General features: G+C 39.6%; 2 protein-coding genes across 4 annotated transcripts in view; one reads left to right on the forward strand and one right to left on the reverse strand.

Moving 5' to 3' along the window:
• cacna2d4a (calcium channel, voltage-dependent, alpha 2/delta subunit 4a) overlaps positions 1–24,417 on the reverse strand; it is a 58,868-nt gene that overhangs the window by 8,948 nt on the left and 25,503 nt on the right. The gene's annotated exons all lie outside the window — the stretch shown is intronic.
• lrtm2a (leucine-rich repeats and transmembrane domains 2a) lies at positions 6,402–24,098 on the forward strand. Of its 2 annotated transcripts, XM_065269476.2 has the most exons (4): positions 6,402–6,759; positions 13,686–13,849; positions 18,916–19,512; positions 21,272–24,098. In XM_065269476.2, exons 2-4 carry the CDS (start codon positions 13,789–13,791, stop codon positions 21,718–21,720), a joined length of 1,107 nt encoding a protein of 368 aa, XP_065125548.2. In that variant the 5' UTR covers positions 6,402–6,759; positions 13,686–13,788; the 3' UTR covers positions 21,721–24,098. The 2 variants fall into 2 exon arrangements, with proteins under 2 accessions (XP_065125548.2, XP_073670889.1); XM_073814788.1 differs by lacking the exon at positions 6,402–6,759 and having other exon boundaries at positions 13,521–13,849.

The raw sequence follows: 24,417 nt of genomic DNA on the forward strand, positions 1-24,417 counted from the left end.
GAACTGTATTGTTTTTATTACCTTAGAATGAGATGTTTTTATCTACATACACTGCGTCTTTTTATATGGAAGTCGGTGTCATGTTTCTACATTAGCCCTAAACGGACATATTGTACTATAGGTCACGTTTTGTCACTATGTTGTCTCAGACGATGATGTGTTTGTCCTGTGGTGGCTACCGTAGCTTAACTATGCATTTTGAAAGGGAGGGGTGAGCAGTGGTTGTAATTCGCAATCTCACTGCTAAATGCGGATAAAAATCTACACAGTGGACCTTTAATGGCTGTTTTGTTAAGTTTAAAGAACCATATTTTCATTTACTAGGGTGACCATACATGCTATTTTCCTGGGACGCATCCTGGCCAGGATTTCAGGTACGTCTTCCTGAAGTCATATGTGTCAAACACATACGTCATCGCAACCTGATCTCATTAATTTCTGTGGTATAGTCACAGAAAATATTTTGCTCATTTATCCGTGTCATTGTCACGGATTTCCGCAGTTTTCCGTGGCCGTACCACCGACTTTCTTTTCTGTGCCATTGTCACAGATTGGTTACTCAAATGTTTTGTTCTATTTTCCTACAATTGTCCCTTCGGTTTAGGGTTAGATTTACATAAAATGACATCCCTACCAAAATCCAACTCTAACCCTAACGCCAGGCGACAAAAGTTTAAAAATCTGAAAATATAAAAAAATAAATCCGAAAAAAAAAGAATATAAACCAATAGTTAAAGTGACGTCCGAACGCGAACACCAAATCTAACCCTAAACCGAAAAGACAATGGTTTGAAAATTTGAGTAACCAAAGCAGTTGTGTAACCAATCCATATCAGTGACACAGAAAAGAAAGTCCGTGGTATGGCCACGGAAAAATGCGGAGATCCGTGACAATGACACAAATAAATGAGCAATACCACGGAAATTCGTGAGATCATGTTGGTCATTGAGGTTCTCACATTTCAGTTAAAAAACATATACAATTATTGTTATTTCATTCCTTCCTTGAAATTTAACCGTTGTTTTTCTGAAATAATAAGCCTCGATGAGGTATTATTTCAAAATACCGTTACATATTATTGTTAAATATCGTCACATATTAAACGCGACAAATACGAATCCTGACCAAGATGCATCCGGGGAAAATGGCACGTATGGTCACCCCACATTTACATTACATTTATATTTACTTACAGTGCATTACATATAAGGTACTGTGTACATCAGTTTCCTAGATTCAAACCCATGACCTTTTGTGCTGCTAATGCAACGCTCTACCACTGAGCTATACAGCACATATCAGATTTGATTAATATCCATATTATTTCAACAGGCACCATTTGCTCCCATTCACAAACCTTAACATACAAAATGTGCTAATATTTCACTCAACTTTGACACCTCACATATTAAACCTGATACCTCATCTGTCATCCCCGATGCCTAATAATTCAAACTTATTGCCTTGAACCTAGTGCCTCATATATCAAACCTGAAATCTCATAAAACTCAAAACATAATACATTTTGTAAAGAAGATAGCTTTATCTGTTTTAGATTGAAGTGTGTCATTTAATATACTTTCTCCTATCCCAGCTTACTCAGCCTAATATGCAGTCAACTATAAAGCAGACAGGTTCCTCTAAAGAGACTATAGTCTATAGTGCGATTGAAACTAGCAAGACTGGCTAAACCAATGACATGAATAGCCACTAAAACAGATAGTAAGTGTTTGTAAAACCTGATTGAAAATGTATTTGTTACAATCTACTGATTGAAGACTTGTTAACTGTTTCCTCGCAACCTTTTGAAATTACGTAATGTAAACCAAATGGGGAGTGAAAAGGTTTTTTTTTTGAAAGTTTATTGAAACTATGACATTAGTACTGTTTTTAATTTCACATTCATACTGTACAGCCAATCGCAGTGTTAATATGTTATACATGTGTTTATAGTCGGAGTACCAATAAATATATTTATAACAATAACTATAAAGTTATAAAATAGTTTCATTTAAAGGAAAACACCACCGTTTTTGAATAATTATTATGTTCCAACCTCAACGAATTAATACATACCTATCTTTTTCAATGCGTGCAGATAATCTTTGTACAGCGCGTCAAAGTGCTGCAAAGTGCTCTTCCGCCCTACAATATAGTTCTAATTTTTATCCACTTAAAAAACACCACTTATTATTTTGTGCCACCATACTTACTCATGTAACTACTCATGTGACAGTCTTTAAATAGCGAAAACATGGAAGTGTTTGGTGTCTTCTAAATTCATCCCTGTTTGGATCCTAAGGAATGAATGGGGCTAGGCTAAATGCTAACACATTCCCGACAAGCTGTACAAAAATTAAGTGCATGCATTGAAAAACGATAGGTATGTATTAATTCATCTAAGTTGAGGTAAGAACATTGTAAAATATAGAAAAACTGTGAGGTTTTCATTTAAGAGAGTAGCAGAGCGATTTTTGCATAGCAAAACATTAATTTGAATTTAAATGGCTTTCACATTTAAAATGTGAAACCGCAGTGTGTGAGCTTATAATAAACTTAACGTTATTGTCTGGTGTGGACACTAATACCATTCAGACTACCAGCGATTCATTTCAATGGAAGCTTCTGGCAACAGTGACAGTTGGCAACCGGGTGGGGCGTGTCCAGCGACGTGACAGAGTTAAGAAATGTTTAACTTTCGGTAGCAACTACCAATGAGAGCGAAGTAGTGGAGTTCACGTCATCCGTCTCTAATGAGTTACTGAAGTTGACGGTACTGATTTGTTTATGACAACTAGATTCAGAAACACCTCCTTATGACCTCATTAAAAAGACAAGCGACGCACAACAACAAAATCGATTGTAATCTGTACACGGCGTTATCTTTATATCATTCAAGTTATTAGAATGTGAAATATTTCTCACTAATAAGTTTGTGTTGTTGGGTAAAATTGAAGGGTCTGATTAAACTACAGTAAAGGGTTTGTTTGAGTAAAAACCTCTTTACTTCAATAATTCAGAGAGAGAGAGAGAGAGAGAGAGAGAGAGAGAGAGAGAGAGAGAGAGAGAGAGAGAGAGAGAGAGAGAGAGAGAGAGAGAGAGAGAGAGAGAGAGAGAGAGAGAGAGAGAGAGAAAGAGAAAGAGAGAGAAAGAGAGAGAAAGAGAGAGAGAAAGAGAGAGAGAGACCAGAACAGAAAAGAACAGAACCATCTATCACACTGAAGCTAATCAATAGAGTTTGATAATAAAGAGTGTAACTGCACGGGGTGAGAAAGAGGCGAGACAGCCTCTTAAATAAGGAAGAGATGTGTATTTTAAAGCCCCGGCCCATCAGATTCAATAACCACATCTGAAGCTTACAGTCACCACATCAGTTATGACATGCTAAAGATTTCGACAGCCCTGCGATGAAGATTACCCAAAATAGTGCTGAGCGAGCTCGCGGTTAAAAGTGTGAATGACGGAAGACGCGTGATTCCAACAGAGCAGATAATTCAGAAAATACTCAGTTTCTAAGCTTCTGTCATTCTCCTTTGCACACAAACATCCCACACACAAAACAAACACAAAGCTGTACAGCATGAAGCCATCACTGAACCATCACAGCCATAGAGTTAAAGACAAAAGCGAGATGTGAGGAAGACAAGGAAAGATGAGCTGTGTATCTCTCTGTGTGTGTGTGTGTGTGTTTGCATAAATAATAATCTAAAATGACATTCATGTGGTATTTACACCTCATTGCGAATAGAAGTAAATCTATTTCATGCATTCTGACTTATTAAGTAAGGAATAATTGACAACGGGCCTTTTAATTATTTGAAAATAATGCACACCCAAGGTGGTAATGTGGCACAACACGAAGCGAGGAGTCGTTACACCGCGGGCGTGGATTATTTTAGAATAATTCAAAGGACCGGAGTCAAATATTTCTCTTATACCACAGTTACCACAAACATTGCTCTGGTGCCTCTTTTTAAGACATTTAACCGGTTAGGTGTGCGGTTTACAGAAAAATAATCAACACCCATGGAACATTTTTCAGCCAATCAAAATAAATTATTTTACAGCCCGTGGTGTAACACTGTTTAAGAGTTAGATTGCTTAAGCTAGACATAGGCAAAGTGTCAAAAAAGCAGTTGGGCGTATGACGGAGTATTTTGTGCCAAATGCACTTCATCAGGGTTCATACGTTTCAAAAAAGTTTTTTTTTTAAATGAAAGATTCAAAAGTAACAATCTTACTTTATTTCTTTTATGGGCAACTTCAGTGCAGGAAGTACAGTGACAGTCCTTATATGGGCATTTTACTCGGAAGAGCTGACACGAAATCAAAAGAAACGTTTTGTTGTTTGTGATGGAAATTTAGACTTGTTCAGATTCCCAAAAAACCCAGCATTTTGGAAACAATGGATATATTTTGTTTATCCGTGGTAGTTGTGCGTGTGTGTTTGTTAACGCTGGATTTTGTTGAAATGGGACGGTCCCAACCGAGTCATAAGTCGCAGGCGGTAAGTAAAACTGCATCAAATGTCTGTGTTTTGTTGGCAAACGGAACGTAAGTGCATATAATGTAAACAACACAAATATGTAGTGAATCATAATTCATCCAGAGATGGGGATAATGTTTGGTGTGTGTTGCTTGCTCGTGACTCGCTCCGCCCATGGTACACCTCCAGGAGCTCGGGCTTATTCAAAAAGAATCGGTACAGCTGATCTGTCTTTTATAAATCTGATAAAACTAAAAACTCTTTGGATGCTGTATATGAAGGATGCAATACCAGGCTACTCGATAGGTACCCAAGATTAACTATTCAAAGAGTTCTTGCCACACAAGTCATGGGTTTGAACCCAGGGAACACACATGCTTAAAGGAAATGTATATTACTTTGTAATACACTGTAGGTCCCTTTGGATAAAAGTGTAAATGTCAGTACACGTAAGATTTTTTGGCAAAAACCTCCAATTCTAAAAAAAATCCACTTATTTGGAAGCAAACATCTAAGCTCTCAATTTGTATGTTGATCTCTCAAAAACACTGGAGGTTTGCTCTTCTTGTTCATTCCAAATACATTACATTCAAGCTATAAATTTTTATCAGTATGTGTTGAACCCCTGAATTTTGAATTGCCGCAATGCACTACCAGTTGAGCTACAGGAACAACAAATAGCATGACAGCTACATTGGGACAACTTACAGTATGAGGTTGGGATGGGGCTATCTGTTTGGATAACAGAGGAGGGTTTAGGACACCTGTATCATTTGTTCTGTTGAATCACATCTTGTTCTGAGCTGAAATGATCTACTGCATAAATCTGATTCATATATATACTAAATTATGGTAATACAGTCCATGTCTATTTAAATATGACCGGACTAAACTGCAGGGTGCATATTACAACAAGCAGAGCAGTGGAGATTGTACGTCACACATAATCGTGTAGAGCAGAAGTAACATACGCTACCAAAAAAAATCACCCTCTCAATCCCCCACCTCTCTTTTTCTGTTTCTTTCCCTCTGTTGCTTAGGTAACATGATGTCAGCGCAGCCCCTTCCGACACCTTGAAGACTCATCACCAAAATATGATACTGTCCTTAACGTGAACAGCGCCAACGCACAGATCCACGTACACACAGAGGTTCTGATCTGGCATGGTGAGGTTTTAATGGAACCGTAGCGCTTTTTCTTGTCAATGTCTGGCATGCGAAAGCATGTGGGTGGTAATGAGGTCCATCTGAAGTACACAGTGTGTTACAGCAGCCCACAACACATAGGAGGTAAACGATTCTGATGTCGGCGAATGCTTTTCTTAAAAATAGCTGCAATGGATGCATTCCTATTTTTGAGGTGCCGGCACTGCAGTGTCCCTTTATGCATCATTCAGCACGTCAGACAATAACTAGAATGATCTATCTATCTATCTATCTATCTATCTATCTATCTATCTATCTATCTATCTATCTATCTATCTATCTATCTATCTATCTATCTATCTATCTATCTATCTATCTATCTATCCAATTATCCATAAACAGTCAGAAAAAATCAGCTGTTTTCTCGACCCCTCCTCTCTCCCCTCATCCCTCACTAATGTTACTATCTTTGACGAAACTGGCACACGCTTACACTGCACGCCTCACCACATGCACATATGGAGACAGCAACACACACATTTACTCATATACACACACGCACAGACACACACATGCGCACCGAAGGCTGGCCCGAGGACAGCACGCGCTTGAGAGACAACCTCCTGACACACACACACACACATTCAAATGCGAATACACCAACACATTGAGGCAAGCCGTTCTGCTGGAAACCACAGAGAATAAAAACCGGAGCAAGCCCCCCTCCCCACCACCTCCTCCTTCTCTCTCTCTCTCTCTCTCTCTCTCTCTCTCTCTCTCTCTCTCTCTCTCTCTCTCTCACTCACTCACTCACTCACTCACTCACTCATTCTCCGTCCTTCTCATTCTGAGCATTACAGCAAGGCACTGCGCAGGATTGAACTCCCCTCGTTCATTTCCCTCTTATTTATTTTAATAATTTCCATTATTTCTTCCCTCAATCCATCTTTTTTTTCCGTGGCAGCCGTCGCTGTTGGCAGCGGTGGGATATTTTCATTTCCATATCGGAACGTTAGGAGGGCTGCCATTCGTTCATTTCTCCCACAGCCATCCGTGCATGCGCGCGTGTGCATGCGAGCGCATGTGAGCTCGGGGGGGACGCTGGGAAGGACGGCATTTAAAGACGGTGAGTGAAAAATATTATCGCTCTACAATACACAAGCACATATACACATGTGAATATTCGCTACGCACGATGGACGATTTTATGCAATGGGCACATGAGATGATTCTGTTTTGGGTTATGGGTACGACATACGTTGTCCAGTTTTTATTAGACACAACGGATATGTAATGATGTGAGTGTTCATGACTGCAGGTGATGTACTGGAATGCTGCTATTGAGTGTTTATGTGCATGTAGGTGTGAGATGGTTTGAACAATATGCAATTGGACACATGCACATATTCACACACACACACACACACACACACACACACACACACACACACACACACACACACACACACACACGCTAGAAAACAAATATGTCCACACATATATGTCTCCATTCTGAATGTGTGTCCATTTTGTGCTTTTAATAATTGATGGCCACGACCTCCGCATCTTTGCTACTAGCGTTTCTGCTCGCCGCTGTTGACTTTGACTGCTTCAAAGTAAAAAGAAAATTAACCAGATGGACTGGTTCAGGGGTGAACACCAAAGGGCGTTTCTATTTACTTATGTGTTGTATGTCACAGAGACGCCACACATGATATTACACACATGCACACAGCTGACCTTGTGCTTTCACAGGAAGTTAGTAAGATGTGTGGTGAGAATGTGTGAAATATGGGCTGGATTGAATGTGGAGAGAGATGCTGCTAAAGTGAGAGACTGTTACATGACGTGTGTGCGGTCCGCATGCTCGGGAGTCAAATGACAGCATCCCTCCAACCAATTATCCTCTCTTCACACACACACACACACACACACACACATATGCACTCGCATATTATCACGAAGTCATATCCGTATCTTCTAGGAAACGCAATGTGGGAAATGTATTTGCATGTTGAGCGACTGCAAAACCTTTTCATAAACACACACATACAGTGACTTTATTGACTTCTATTGTTTATATACCGAGCTAAAGATATTTTCATATCCAACCCTTACACATACTCCTAACCTTTCTGCATTACTTACAATGTTATTTAGACATTTTCCATGAAGGAAATGTTGGCTGGGCACCACAATGTAGGTGCTTTAAGGTTTTACTATCCTTGTGGGAAAATTTGATACCTGTAATGTAGGCAAAACCTGACCCACACAAACACGTTTAAACTCTTCACACACACACACCAGCAATATAAGCTCTAAATGTCTGCACATTTTTCCACTGTGCCGTTTCACATGACAGGCTGGTGAATTGGTGTTACGTTGCGCAAACACACACACGTACACACACACACGCTGATGGATGTGGCAGGTGACAAGGCCGAAGTGTCACAGAGAGCAAGTCTAAGACAGCAGCGGCCATTTTACAGCCATCATTCTGTCGTAAACAGAAGCAACTTGTAACCTTGTGCTCCGTGAAACATAGAAACGTTTGCGGCGTTGTATTACACAACTAGTATTACATAATGTTACGTCATTATAATAATAATATTCCCGCCTCTGTCATGTGCTGTAAGTGTGCTGTAATGAGCACAAGTCTTACTTCTGTAATGCCGTTTTGTACACTGGAGACGTGCATTACTGTAAGTACCGCTACATGGCACACTGCTGTATACCCAGAGGAACATTTAATAGCTAAGAGGTTGGCGTTCACAGATCAATAGACATAATGGTGTTCAAAGTAATGTTTGAATTAAGTATCAATGTTGTTTCTGGTTATTCGACTAAAATTCCTTTGGGATAATAAAGCCTACTGAGACAAATGTTGACATACAGCGGGAGAAGAGGGTTATTAAATCACTGTGGGTGGATAATTGGTCTTTGATGACAATTTGATAAGAATGGTTTACGTTTAACTTTTATATTATTTAAATAAATCTCTGATATCTGATAGAGAAACTGAGATATTGAAGGTCCTTTTAAATAGGTAATAGATAAGTGTAGTTTTTTCCCACAAATGTACAGTATATTATACAGGATGTGTTGAGGATGTACTGAAGGACTCCTACTTTATTTTAAAATAGACTATAAGCTTTAGTTTTCTCACAGCTACACTGTCAGAAAATGTGGTGAAAAATGGTCCCAGACTGTCACTGGGGCAGCAGTAGCCTCTAAAAAGGTCTTAATATGTAGCATTTAGGTACAGATATAAATACATTTGAGTACTTATATGAACTCCTTAGGTGCAAATGTGTACTTCTTGAAAGGGTACTGCCCCAGTGACAGCTTTTTTTCAGACGGTGTATGAACTATTTCTGCTTTTGTATGAGATAGGTGATATTAGATGGAGGGGCGTTCTCATTGTCAAGAGCATTTGATTGGACAGTCATTTGTAGTGTAAAATAAGTTTTCTCAGATAAAGAAAATCATCATCCAGTGGACCCCGGGGGTGGTTTTTATGAATGAAAAAAAGTAGATTCTCTCAAATACTGACAAAAATAGTTACTTTAACGTAATGGGTAGGCTGGTACACTTTCTGTGTCGGGTGGTACAACCAATGTAAAACTAGAAAAAAAAATGCTATTTTATTCCCCAAGAAAAAAAAAACATTTAGCTAATAGTGGTGGCCGGTGACTTCTTTTTTCAAGGGCGCTCGATGCGAAGTTTGTCACAACATGTATGTAGCCCATCATGTGTGTGGTTCATAATTTTAAAATATGTGTTTGTTGTGTCATGTGAACCATGTGCATCACGTGTCTTGTCAAAATAAGTGCCTGCTGCAGATGCGTCTAAAAGGTTTATGATAAAAGAGACACTCGCATGCCAGATACTCGCATAATTAGAGTTTAATGTTAAGGGAGTGTCTTGCGTGTATTTTGTGAACGTGAGTATGGCGTTTAAACAGACCCAAAAGTCGCGCGCACAAAAACCACGCGCGAGCGCAAGATACGAGCGCGCAGAACACTATTCGCGCGCGGACAAGCGTCCTCGCGAGCGCGCAGAACACTATCCGCGCGCGGAAAAGCGTCCCCGCGAGCGCGCAGAATACAGTTCGCGCGCGGAAAAGCGTCCTCGCGAGAGGGCACCTCCGCTCAGCACGCACAAATGTAGTCACACGAGCAAAGGCTTGGATGAGCGCTCGCTCGACTCTCTCTATGCTCTCGCAGCTGCACCACACGCGCTCGCTCGATCAAGATGACTTTTGGGACATTGACTGATGTCTCCGCTTCTGTGATTGGTTGTTTGATTTGATTAGTGACACGCATGATCTCTTGTTCCACTATCCGTATCCAGTCAATCTAGGTAGAGAAAACATGTTTTAATATGACCATTATGTCGGAGTAGGTAATTTATGTTAAAACATTAGTCTTGTTTAAACCATGCAATAAGCTCCCCTAACAAAAATGAACCATGGTTTTACTACAGTTAAAACCAAAAAAACATGGTTACTATAGTAAAACCATGGTAACCACAAAATAACCATGGTTTTGATAACCATGGTTTTTAAAAACCATAGTTAAACCATGGTAAGTGTAGTAAAACCATGGGGTTGTTGATAGTAATCAATACACCAAAAAACATGGTTACTACACTTTTACTACAATAAAACCATGGTTAATTTTATTAAGGGTCCAAACATAACCAACCAATAATGCTCATTTTAAGGTATTAATTTTGTTTGTTGTTTAATATGTAGATAATTTAACAACCATATTATGGCAAATGAAACTCATTGGGAAACTCAAATATAACAACAAAGTAAAATTAAATGCTATTTTGACCCTGAAAAGATACAGAATAAAACTAATATATTAAACAAAACTAGTATCTAGTTTTTTAGTTTTTTTATATAAACATATACACATACACATTTATACACACCAACACACCAGTCCATAATTTCTTTATAGTGAGTTGGTGTTTGTATGTATCATTTCTGGTAATCTTTGTTTACATATTCTTTACACTATACTATTTTGTTTTGTATATTTAAAAAAAATCTTACTGTTCCATTTGACATTTTTAACTCTCTCACATTTACTTCTTTTATTTGTACACAGCCCAACTGAAAATGCTATACATGTACAGTCTTTGTCATGCTGATAAGGTACACTAAAATTACAATTGTTAGATAATATCACCTTTTTTTATAAAGTTTTGTACAGGACTATACTAAAGTTTGCTAATGCTAAGTCCGAACCAACTATGTGACCTGACAATGTCAGTAGCCTACAGTATATATGCAAGATGATAAACAGTAAACATAATAAAATTGGCAATGTTGTTTGGTTTTGCAATCATTAAAATTACGTGCTCCGACATAATGGTCATATAAACGTGTCTTCTCTACCTAGATTGACTGGATACGGATAGTGGAACAAGAGATCATGCGTGTCACTAATCAAATCAAACAACCAATCACAGAAGCGGAGACATCAGTCAATGTCCCGCCCCCAAAGTCCCAAAAGTCATCTTGATCGAGCGAGCGCGTGTGGTGCAGCTGTGAGAGCATAGAGAGAGTCGAGCGAGCGCTTATCCAAGCCTTTGCTCGCGTGACTACATTTGTGCGTGCTGAGCGGAGGTGCCCTCTCGCGAGGACGCTTTTCCGCGCGCGAACTGTATTCTGCGCGCTCGCGGGGACGCTTTTTCCGCGCGCAGATAGTGTTCTGCGCGCTCGTGAGGACGCTTGTCCGCGCGCGAATAGTGTTCTGCGCGCTCGTATCTCGCGCTCGCGCGTGGTTTTTGTGTGCGCGACTTTTGGGTCTGATTAAACGCCATACGTGAGCGTCTCTTTTATCATAAACGGTTTTGACGTGTGTGCAGCAGGCACTTATTTTGACAAAACATGTGATGCACATGGTTCACATGTCGCAAAAACACATATTATGAAAACACGAGCAACACATATGAAACTCCGAACACTTATTTTGAATTAGCGCCCCTCGGATGTGCAGCCAGTGTTAGCTAAATAATTTTAGAAAGCTAATAATTTAGCTAATAATTTAAGTTTTAATAAATGGAAGCAAAGTTTGTCTATAATTGTTATTACATTTTTAAAAATTTAAAAATTTATAGTTCTCAAATAATAGTTTTATGATAAAGTTGTTTTACACTTTCCAACTATTTTTAGGATTATAATTTTAACTTTTTCCCCGCCATTGATGAGTGTCAATCTCGTCAATTAAGAGAAAAAAAATGCATGAAAAAAACGTATTCCTGATGAGTTTTTATGTTAATCTGTAATACCGTGATTATCCACTAGATGACTTACACAATTTATAAAAAAACTGAAGAACAAAAATTATGAACACATTTTAAACTCTGTGTATGTTTTGATAATCATTCTGAATCTGAACTCTGACAAAATTCCTCAACAAAAATACAATTATTTCAGCTTTTTGCTAAATTTTTTTTGTTTTTTAAAGAAAATAACAAAAAATGCTGGCGGGCAACTTAAAGGACAAGTTCGGTATTTTAGACTTAAAGCCCTGTTTTCAGATTGTTTATGGTCAAATAGAATGGTTTTGACTGAAATTTCGACATTTTCGGCTGCCCTGAGAATTTTCGCTTGTTTGTGTTTCAGCTCAGACCTCTACAATGGCTTTATAGGTGCACTGGAACAATCCTTCCTAAAATGCATTAAACTTTCGTTTACAAAGACGAGAAACTCACCGAGTGGTCAGGGGTGTTCACTGATATGCTCACACAAAAATCGCGTTAAAAGATGCTTTCCAACAGCTGTTTTAGCATTCGTTGTTAACTTGTGGACCTATTTCCCCAAACGCCTCACACCCGTACATTCTTCCGCTTAGAGCTTGAATAATAAACACTCCAGCCCAGGAGATGGCGCTAATCCGCCTTTGCCAATTGCAAGAATAGAAACAAAGTTCCCGGCGCGGAGTAATACCGTACCTCACAGGACGTCTAATACAGTCAATGGAGTTGGTAAAAACTACGATAAAACCTGTTGGAATGCGTCTTTTGGAGCGATTTTTGTGTGAGCATACCAGTGAACACCCCTGACCACTCGGTGAGTTTCACGTCTTTGTAAACGAAAGTTTAATGCATTTTAGGAAGGATTGTTCCAGTGCACCTATAAAGCCATTGTAGAGGTCTGAGCTGAAACACAAACAAGCGAAAATTCTCAGGGCAGCCGAAAATGTCGAAATTTCAGTCAAAACCATTCTATTTCACCATAAACAATCTGAAAACAGGGCTTTAAGTCTAAAATACCGAACTTGTCCTTTAAAAAAAATAAAAAAATAAAAAAGGCTGGTGGGGAATGAGTTAAATGTCACTATCAAATAAACGAACACCTGACTTTTTAAAATGGGGATATTCAATTTAATAATCAAAACTTCTTAAACACATTGTTCCTGCCTCAAAAATATGCATTACATCCATTTTCAAAAAATAAATTTTCATGAGCTTGTTTTGTTATCGAACCAAACCCTGATCTGATGGAAATTTTTTACTATTTTATGACTAATTTGCATGACTTCGTACAATGTAAAATATAAAAAAACGGCCCCCTGAGTTAATGAGGCGAAATCAAATCGTACTATAATGTGCGTATTGTACAAATTCATATGAATAAGCCACATCATATAATAAATTCCAAACTGCTGTGAGACCGTGTATAAGATGTTTTTTTTATATAACTTCATAGTGCTGGAGTATGTTTTTATTACATTGCATACATATTTTAGATGAATATTGTAAGTGTGTTGGAAGTAAATAGGTCATTTATTAACAAGAAGTGAGTTATAAAGTCGCCACATGACTGATACTGCTGTTACCAATATAAAGATCAAGGTTTATTTGATTTTCACCACAGCTGCATAGCGAGACAAACTCAAACCAGCTCACACCCTTCGTGTAAAGTCATCCATGCAAACTTATACAAGCAGAAATCAAGCTATCACTTTCCAAAGTCAAACCGAGCTACAATAACCACTGAAACCTGACTATTTCTCATCTCTCTTTATGCAGTGTCTTCACTGCCTGGCCCCTTGTCGCTGCCCGTGGAGGCTGGCATCAGGGCCAGCTGATGCCACAGCAGATCTGAGGCAGCTGCATTAGTAGAAGCGGAGACATGCAGCTTAGCAATGCACCTGCAGTGAGTCGCAGGAGGAGAGGAAACCCGGACAGTCAAGGTGAGTCAGTTTGACACACATATAAAAATAAAGCACATTATTATTTCTAGAAGCAAATGTCGATTTGTTAAGGCATAAGATAAGGTATTTGGTTCTGGATCCAAGTAAAAGTGCAGGTTGTTACTTCATCTGAGAAGACAAAATGCAACACTATCTTTGCAGTATATGAAGCTGATTGGTAAAAAAATGCAATCAAGAAAAATCCAATTACAAAAATATTATGAGGATTTTGATTGGTTTAAGTCAGGTGTAAAGTAGGAGATTTTGTAAAATGCAACAAAAAAGGTGAAATTATCTGCATAACCAGAGTCTATATGTAAAGTGGTGCGTGCTGAATTAATTGCATACGTTTAGAAGAGTGCAACCATGAGATGCAAATATTTTTATAATCTATAATTTATAATAGTCTTCATCCACAAAGTTTTTAATGTAGCTTTGACGTTGGTTGTCCCATGCATCATGGAAATGTTCAATTTGACAAACGTTGATAAGTATGTGTGTATAGATCAGTATAGAGTAAACATCACCAGCTGCCCCAGCGACAGATGGATTACAACGGCTTTGGTTAATATGCGTCTGATTAAAGATTTGCATGTGGCAAAATAGATGCAATAGCATGCATAGTCCTGCCGCACTGTCCACATACAGTACATTATAGTGAAATCATGACCTGGTTTAAATTATCTTTACGTTTCCAGCTGCCCGAGCCACAGATGGATTAGAATGGCTTTAGTTAATATGCATCTTATTAAAAACTCACATGTAGCAGATGCATTAACATGCAAAGTCTTGCTGCATTGTCCACGTATACAGTACTGCAGGCAGGCAATATCTGTAGGTTTGCAGTGTGCTTAATAAGTACTATATATACATACGACAGGTCGAGGTCCTGACCACCCTGTCAGCGCTTATTTTGTGAGAATCCCCACCTGTTTACCCACCTACTGTACATGTTGACAGGCATACAGTACAAACACACAGGTTTTTTTGCATAACTGTTCACATAGGGGACATAACAGAGAGGGGACGCTGTATTGCGATAACTGTAGTAGTCTCTGTCACACACAACATATTGAAATAGAGAGATTGGAGATAAAGTAGATTTGACAAAATGGCAATTTCACAATCGTTTAACTACATAGTTTAGAAGTGGAGATGAATTATTGAGATTACACAGAATCATAAGAGCGAATGTGTGTGTGTGTGTTTGGGACGGTTGTATGTGTCTCTGATTACAGAGGGATCAGGGTGTTGAGGTTGGTCAGGATCAGATATCTGAGTGCTGTAACTGCATCTGTCTGCACTCACACTGCCAAACTCAAACACACACACATTTAACATTGACTGAGACAACTGGGAACTCAATGTTTGAACCGCTGTGTACACTGATAGCATGTGATCTTCATCATCAAACACACACACACATTGCTCCTACAGAACAGCTGGTATATGCTTGTTTTCTCAGGGCAGGAGACCTTCACTTGTTATGTATGAAAGACCACACTGTCAGAGTAATGGTGAAAAAATGGTCCCTAGCTGTCACTGTGTGGTAACCTGTGTGGAACTTAAAAAGTACACCTTTGCACCTAAAGAGTTCATATTACAGAGTTTATACATATTGGTACCAAGGGTGCATATTAGTACTTTAAAGGTACATACTGGTATGTATATCTGTTCCGAAATGGTATATATTAGGACCTTTTAAAGGCCCCCAGTGACAGCAACACAGCAAACAAAAACTGTCAATTCAACGCCTAGGTTAACTATAATAGTCCGGCTATGGGTAACCCACTTCTAGCCAAATAAATGAGAAACATGCCGTTTTTGCCAAAATAACTTGGAAGATGTGTGATATTCCATCATGTAAGCAAAGTTAACAGTGATTGCAAGGTGTTTGGTTTCATTTATTTATTAATTTTATTTCATTTCTTTTTGGGCTATGGTTAGATGTCTTTTTAATTTTCACTGATAACCAAAATTTTTCCTTGTTTAAATGGACATTCCACTTTATTTGAAAATATGCTCATTTTGCAGCTTTCCTAGAGTTAAACATTTGATTCTTACCTTTTTGGAATACAATCAGCTAATCTCCGGGTCTGGCGCTAGCACTTTTAGCATAGCTTAGCACAATCCATTGAATCTGATTAGACCAATAGCATCGTTCTTAAAAATAACCAATGGTTTAATAAGATTCAATGGATTGTGCTAAGCTATGCTAAAATGCTAGTGCCAGACCCGGAGATCAACTGAATGTATTCCAAAACAGTAAGAATCAAATGTTTAACTCTAGGGGAGCTGGAAAATTTGTGTATTTTCAAAAAAAGTGGAATGTCCCTTGTTTTGACGGCTATTAGACGTCATTTAAACACAAAATTGCTTGCTGGGAAGGAACCATTTATTCACAATTTTTTCTGACAGTATACACTCATAAAAATACAGTTTGCACTATACTGTACTTTAGAGGCTGTTTACACTTGGCATTAACATGCGTTTTTGTCGATCGGATCACAAGTGGACGACGTTAATGCCAGGTGTAAATGGTGTTCAAAACGTTTTGAACGCGTCCACTTTCGACCACTTTCAACCACATCCAGAAGTAGTCGAAACCACTTTCAATCGGATCGCTTTGGAGTTGCGGAAGGCAAATGTGGTTGAATGTGTTCGAACAGCCACACGCGACCGCCTTCTCTCCGCCCATTTATCTAATCTGAGGTATTAAACACAAGTTTTACATCTTTTTTTACTTCTGGCGTGAACATACGGTGAACAGCGCTATCTTTAGCCTTTCATTGATAAAACTACTGCGGGTGTTCTCCGTAGTTTTGTTTTGAAAGTGTGAAAGTTGCGCGATCCTATTTCATCAATTGTGCTGAAAATTCAGAGAAAGCTCCAACATATAAAAGTACAAAACACTGTGCAGCATGTATACTTGCTAAACAAGCAGCGGACTCCGACATAATATTAGTTTGCGTCCATATAAACTCATAATTACTCCCGCTCGCGTTTGAATGACAGCAGAGAGACTCGCCCACCGTCTCACGGACCACCCCCTCACAGTACTCAGGACAGAAGCGGTCGAAAGTGGACAAAAGAGACAGATTTAAATACCAGGTGTAAACGTAATGTGTCTCTCTCGTCCACTTGTGATCCGATCGATAAAAACACATCTTAATACCAAGTGTAAACAGCCCCTTAGACCCAACGCGGTACCATTAAAGTTTATTGTCCAAAAGTAAACAACAATGTCCTTAAAATCAAACAATGAAATGTATTAACATGACCATAAACTCCATAGATGCAGAACCATGTCATATCAGACCTTTGACAACATTTTAATATTTAACTCTCCTGCTTCCATTGAAAACAATTAAAAACATTTGCTGGCCACCGGCATAAAAGCTTTGGTGTGCACCCCCCCTAAGAATAGGAATGTGATGGTGGGGAAGTTTGTAAAATGATTAATGAACTTGTGACAACCAGTGTTATAGGTACCGAACATTTTAAGAAAAAAGTGATTATTTATCTATAATGTTTGATCATTCTTTACATCCTTCCCTTTTTTTAACAACAAATAAGAAACTCAGAAACAAAAGCGGCTAAACGCACATCTCCCAAAAAATTATATTAACCGAATGCTCTTGACGCATATTATCAAATGCTTTTGCTCTAAATCCGATGAATCCCAGCCTAGGGCCAGAAATGAAGATTTGTTGGCAGAGTCTGATCTTTTTCCCATATGTTAAAACAAATGCTTAGTTTGTGGTTATTGCCTTTTAAATAAAAATACGACAACTTTTAAACAAAGGCAAAGACACAGAGAAATCGTTTTATTAGCAAAGTTCTCCTGTGTGTTTGTTTAATTACTCCAATTAAACTAAATTGGTGTTAATTCTTTAAACAAAAAGACTGGGCAAGTAATTCAATCAGTGAATGATCTGTAACGTTTCTTTGTACTAATGCATATTTCGCGTCTAGGCTTCATAAATGCGAATCACACCCACCCATCAGCCTCCCCAACTCCAATGAAAATACGTTACCATATGGTGTTTAATGATGAATTTGCACATGGTTTGTCATAAAGCATATTAAAAATAGCACATAGACATATCAACAACAATAAACTTGATTTTTACCATAGTGGCACTTTAAAACCCTAAAACGAAATTTATCCAACTTAAAGGGACACTGCACTTTTTACCATTTTGAAATCCATTCAGCCGATCTCCGGGTCTGGCGGCACCACTTTTAGCATAGCTTAGCATAATCGATTGAATCCGATTAGACCATTAGCAATGATATTACGCAGTGATGAAAATAGTCCCCTGCTATTGAAAGTAAACAAGGGGACTATTTTCGGGGGCTACGTACTGCTGCAGCCATGGTACGGCAGCAAAGTCCTTGATTATTACGCTAAAATGAGAGTATAGTCCCTAGCCATATCTGCCTAGAAAATCGCAACTTTTAATTTTCCATCTGTCTTCATACACGATATAACTACAGAAGAGTCAAGTTTTAAAAGGGAAAAATATCGAAACTCTTTGGTCAGATCAGATTCAATGGATTATGCTTAGCTGTGCTAAAAGTGCTAGCGCCAGACCCAGAGATCAGCTGAATGGATTCCAAAATGGTAAGAATCAAATGTTTAACTCTAGGGGAGCTGAAAAATGAGCATATTTTCAAAAAAGTGGAGCGTCCCTTTAAGAACCCTATAGAGAAATAAAATATTTCTTGTATCTTGATAAGACAGGGTTTAAAATACACCCAGTACATGTGTTGTTATAAACAGCAGCTACTGTAGTGCGGCCTTATCTCGAGGTCTATCTGAACGTTCGCATTAGTTCAAGTTTAAAACAGTGCGGCAGGTACAGTCATCATAGGTTTTCTATCCTGCTGTGGCTGATTCAGAGCTGTCAGACACCGACCTTTTTCATTAAACACAGTGCAAGTGATTTACAGTGGCAGTAAATCAACACCTGTCACCTCTTTCATGTCAATCCTGAGAAATTGGCCTATCTCGACTCTTTCAGCTGATACACACTTTGTTTCTTTTTCTTTCTCTTACCCAGGGCTGTTAGGTTTGCTGAGCGTGTGCGCTACATTACTGCAATTATGCACTGGCTGTCCTTCAGAGTGTATCTGTAACTCATTGGAAGTTAACTGCAGTGGGCGGAGCCTAGTATCTGTGCCAGCTCTGACCTCTGTCCCGGAGGGCACACGCATCATCAACCTGACCAATAACCGCCTTGCCTCCCTGCCCGTGTCTGCGTTCGCCAACCTGAGCGCTCTGGAGACACTCGACCTGTCCAACAACTATCTGGACAACCTGCCTTCCAGACTCTTCCGTGAGCTGGGCAACCTGAGCGATTTGAGTTTGCGGAACAACAGTCTGACGGTTTTGGATCGCGAGCTGTTTCGTGGCATGACCCAGCTGCGGAGGCTGGATCTGTCTCTGAACGGCCTGGCCGCAGTGCCGCTGGGCCTGCTGGATGAGCTACAAGGGCTGACCTGGCTTTCTTTGGCTGGGAACAGACTTCACGCACTAGAGAGAGCCACGTTTGAGCCCCTCACCAACCTTCAACACCTGGAGCTGGGCATAAATCCTTGGGAGTGTGACTGCAACCTGAGAGACTTCAAACACTGGATGGAGTGGCTGATATATCGAGGTGAGGTGCATATGTACGTGTTTGATTTAATGTAGGGAGTCAAATGAATTAATAAAGCAGTAAAAGCAAAGAAAGGCCATGGTTTTACCTAGCCTGATCCAAGGGGCAACATTCTCGTTCTATTCATCGACGGGCCACTAGAGGCAGGCTCCAAAAGGAAGTCAATCCCGTAGACCCACCATGTTAAAACGTCAAACTTTGCAGCAGTAATTAATACATTTACAGCCTGGTACAAAAAGTCTTTTTGGTCTATATAGCTAATTTTGCCCTTCATGACAACGGGGGGGGGGGGGGGGGAATTTTTTGTAACTCATCCGTTACAATTTTATTAAGCCTTAAAGTTTTGCATAATTAAGGGTGTGGCCACTTAAGTGATGGGTGAACTGCCACTGCTGTCACTACAGTTGAGCTAGGCATCGAGCTAGCATGGTTTTTACCAACCAACCACCTCAGCTTCACCCACGTCCTGCCTATTTACCCATTTTCGGTTATCCCCGCTGCCAAGATGGCGACAATGGGCTTAGCCAACTATTGGCTTCAAAAAAGCTCTTCACAGAGCTATTGGTGACGTCACGGACACTACGTCCATATTTTTTACAGTCTATAGCCTGAATTTGTACAACGTGAATATGAATTTGTACGTTAATCATACAAAAACATACAACGCGACAGTGGCGACTCGTGACTGCTTATCCGAGGGGTGCAAATTCAAAATATGTGTTTCATGTGTGTTGATTGTGTTTGTTGCATCATGTGAACCATGTGCATCACGTGTTTTGTCAAAATAAGTGCCTGCTGCACATGTGTCAAAACCGTTTATGATAAAAGAGACGCTCACGTTCTCAAAATACATTCAAGACACTCCCTTAACACTAAACTCTGATTACGCATAAGATTATGCGAGTATCTGGCAAACGCGAGCGTCTCTTTTATCATAAACCCTTTAGACGCGTCTGCAGCAGGCACTTATTTTGACAAGACACGTGATGCACAAAGGTTCACTAGACACGCCAAACACATATTTTGAAATTACGAACCACACATGACGGGCTACATACATGTTGTGACGAACTTTGCATTGTGCGCCCTCAAAAAATAAGTCACCGGCCACCACTGCAACACGATATAGTCCGGCTATGAGTAACCCACTTCTAGCCAAGATAAACTTTAATTTGGTTACATATTGTTTTTGCAAAAATAACTTGTGATATTCCAAGCAAAGTCGATAGTGATAAGACTTGAGAAGCCTTTATTCCCTTGATTCTCACTTTCACCTTTCACTGTTTCTCCTTCTGTCTCAATGCTTCCACTCGAAATCAGAGAAACTCATTTAATTCTGTTTCAGCTTTGAGAGCGAGGGGGATTTGAAACAGACATGAGAAGCTGAGTCACAAAGCTCTTGCGTGTGTGTGTGTGTGTGTGTGTGTGTGTGTGTGTGCGTGAGAGCGAGCGAGCGAGCGAGCGAGCGAGCGAGAGAGAGAGAGAGAGAGAGAGAGAGAGAGAGAGAGAGAGAGAGAGAGAGAGAGAGAGAGAGATACCATCACGGTGGGCTCTGTATGCATTCAAGCTTATTAATTATACACCATCTACCACTCTTCCTCTTATACAAACAAGCACATCCAAACTGAAGAGGGCTGGTGACCCTCCTAGCTGCGCAGTGCTATATTTGAGGGCTTGAAGCAGTCATTTAAATTCATTACAGCTTACTATTGTTTACCTAAAATTTGGATTTTTCTCTCTCTCGTGCATGCTGTCGTAGGTGGTTACGTCGATGCGGTTGAGTGTACGCTTCCGAAAGACTTAAGGGGCCGTGACATCAGGAGTGTTCCTGTGGAGATGTTCAACTACTGTCTGCAATTGGAGGATGAGAATGGGGGCGGGAATGCGAAGGGCAGATCCCCACCGTGCGTTCGGGCGACGGTCGTTCCGTCGGAAGGCGCAGCGGTGCGTACGGAGGCGGAGCTACCGGACTGCGTAAAGCAACGATATCGACCAGTCAGCGTGCGTAGGGCGATCGGTACGGTGGTGATCGCCGGTGTCGTCTGTGGGATCGTGTGTATTATGATGGTAGCGGCGGCAGCGTACGGCTGCATTTACGCCTCCCTGATGGCAAAATACCAGCGAGAGCTGAAGAAACGGCAACCGTTGATGGGTGACACGGAGGCAGATGCCGACCCGGAGGAGAAACAGATCTCATCGGTTGCATAGGGCAAATGGGGACAGGGATCAGAGGTCATGCCACAAATATAAAGAACCCTTAACTGGTTTAACTGCCCAGTGAAGGACTCGTCACACCTGTTTCCTAATTCTCTGTCCTTCTTGAGACCCTCTCAGACACTTTATGACCTTTATGCCCCAGGACAAGAGGGACCATTCGGCACTTTAGGAGCCCCCAACGTTGAGAGCTTCTCAGCAGTGGAGGCGTGAATGCTACTGTTGTCCACAGTACCCTAATGTTTTTTAGAGGATAATGTGCTGTCATTAGCATTAGCCTCTGTAGCAGTCTAACAATCAACTAACCGTCCCAATACTTATCTGTTTTTCTAACCCTAATACCTTACGACCCTAATCGTAACCCGTAGCCCTAACTCTGTGTGAACTGAGCATCATAACCCCTGTATATCATATTTCCAAATTATTTATCAGATATTTATGATATATGCTATACAATGTGACGTGACCCAATTTTTCATGTTTTTCAGCGTGAGGTTTGTCCTTTGTATCGTGTGCTAAATCATTTGTGTTGACACGGGTTTATTTCGTTTGTTTGTTTCGCCATGTCCATCTCTAGTGGTTATTTAATAAGACTAGAAGAAACCAGCCCTGACGTCTATTGTGAAGTGTCTTGAAGTATTGTGCAGTGCTAATATAGGGGAGGCTCTGTTGATGTTAGTGGCAGATCTTGGCTATTAGAAACGGCTATTGGAACTGTTTATTACACCTTGAAGGGTGAAGAAAGCCCAGTGGCCCTACAGTAAAGCTGCCCTCAAAAGACAACAGCTGAGATAAGCATTTAAACGTTACTTTTTATTAAGATAGACTTTAACTGTGCAATATAAATCAGTGTCATAGATGATTTAGTGAGATATCTTCTCTTAAAGCTTGTGGCGCAGGAGGATCAATAGCCTCTGTGTGATCAATTTTCGGCTTGTGGACCAATTTGCATAATCCACTTTTCGTTGAGGAGAAATGCTGTTTTTAGATAATTCAATAATTCAGATCCATTTGACTTCGGCTTTAAGAAACCCAAAGACATTGTCAATATAAGCTAATCTGCTGCAATCAACTTTTGGACATTTAAAGCTTATAAATAAAGGGTGGAGAGGAAAGGAAAATATGTCCAGAATTAGCCGTGCACAATCTTAAACTGAAACGATGTATTTTTCCTTATTAACATTATTTCATTCATATGAGACTTATATTAAAATGCTGCTAATGATATCAAGGGCAACGCTATTATTAAGTGTTTTAGCACAATGCTGCCATCTATAGGAGGGATGTGCAATAAGCACAAGGGTGTAAAGCAAACATCACACCACTTCATCAGGATTTAGGAGATGCTGTACTGCTGTAACTATAGCAACAAACACTATCTCCCCCACATAATTCATTACCAATGCAAATTACTGGTAAGGTTACTGGCAAAAAGTTGTTTAAGAAAGTGCGTGCTATGACCCACATCAGCATTTGAAAGTGTAGGATTGTGTCTCTGTGTTTGGTGATATCATATCATATTCCACATGCAGATACACATTTATTCAAATGTATGTTGAATATATGCATATATTTTAGTATGTGTCTTAGGTCTTAGTTTATTTATGAATAATAACTTTGCAAAAAATTTGTATGAACTTTACCCTGTAACCGTTTCCTGTGCAAATTTTTTTTTTGTCAAGGGACTCCAAAAAAGCATGCTTTGGCCACGAAATTATCCATTTTTGAAACGCTCGTGAATTATTAATGAGAGAGGTTTGGACAAATGAAAGGTTTTGCCGTTGTTTTTTCATTTTTCAACTCTTATGTTATGCGGCATGTGTCATAGGCCTGCGCTCTGCACTGGGCGACAAACACAGAACAGGTATCCTCTGTTTAAAAAAGCACTTTTGCCACTTTTGGACTAATACTTTCCTGTCAAATTGCACTTATTGCGAATATTTTTAAACGTAAGCACATGCTTGTTTATTGACGATGTGCTTTATCTGAATATAAGCTGACAGAGTGACGCGTTATGTAATATGTCATTGAATATGAGCAAGGACTCAGCTGGTGTGTGTTGTACTCTCTCCAGGGACATAACATCACACACTACACTAGACGCCGTTGCTAAATAAAGGCTTTCTAAATCCTGTTGGATGGTTGAAGGAAAGGATTTGCCCGTCTGATTGAACTGCAAGCATCTTCATGAAGTTCTGGTTTAATATCTTCTAGCTTATTGATGTGTCCTATTCTTCACTTGACATTTTTTCTAAGACTGATATGAGATCCTTCTTTATATTTTCGCTTGATAAAAATGAGTTTGAAATTATAATTTGTGAGCTGTGATATAATTCTGTGTTAAAAATGAATAAAGAATGTATTTATGTAAAGGCTGACCTGTGAGATTTAGCAAGCACACGCATATTCACACACACATACATGCACAAAATAGTCCACTCATAGTGAAATAAAATAATGTTTTTTTTTTCAGATTTACAAACAATGGAGTGAGATGAAAACTCTAAGGTGGAAAAACCAAGCTAGTGGTCAAGGTTTGGCCTGTTATTATGGCCTAGTCTGTATCTACATTATTATGGTGGCAAGAAAAGGTGGCTTTTTCATGGATAGTTGATTTAAAAGTAGCCCTGTGTATTTCTATATTTATCACAAATATTTTATTATACAGTGACTGATTCACTGGTGCCTTTT

Source organism: Paramisgurnus dabryanus, chromosome 1, assembly GCF_030506205.2.
Source record: "Paramisgurnus dabryanus chromosome 1, PD_genome_1.1, whole genome shotgun sequence".
NCBI lineage: Eukaryota > Metazoa > Chordata > Actinopteri > Cypriniformes > Cobitidae > Paramisgurnus > Paramisgurnus dabryanus.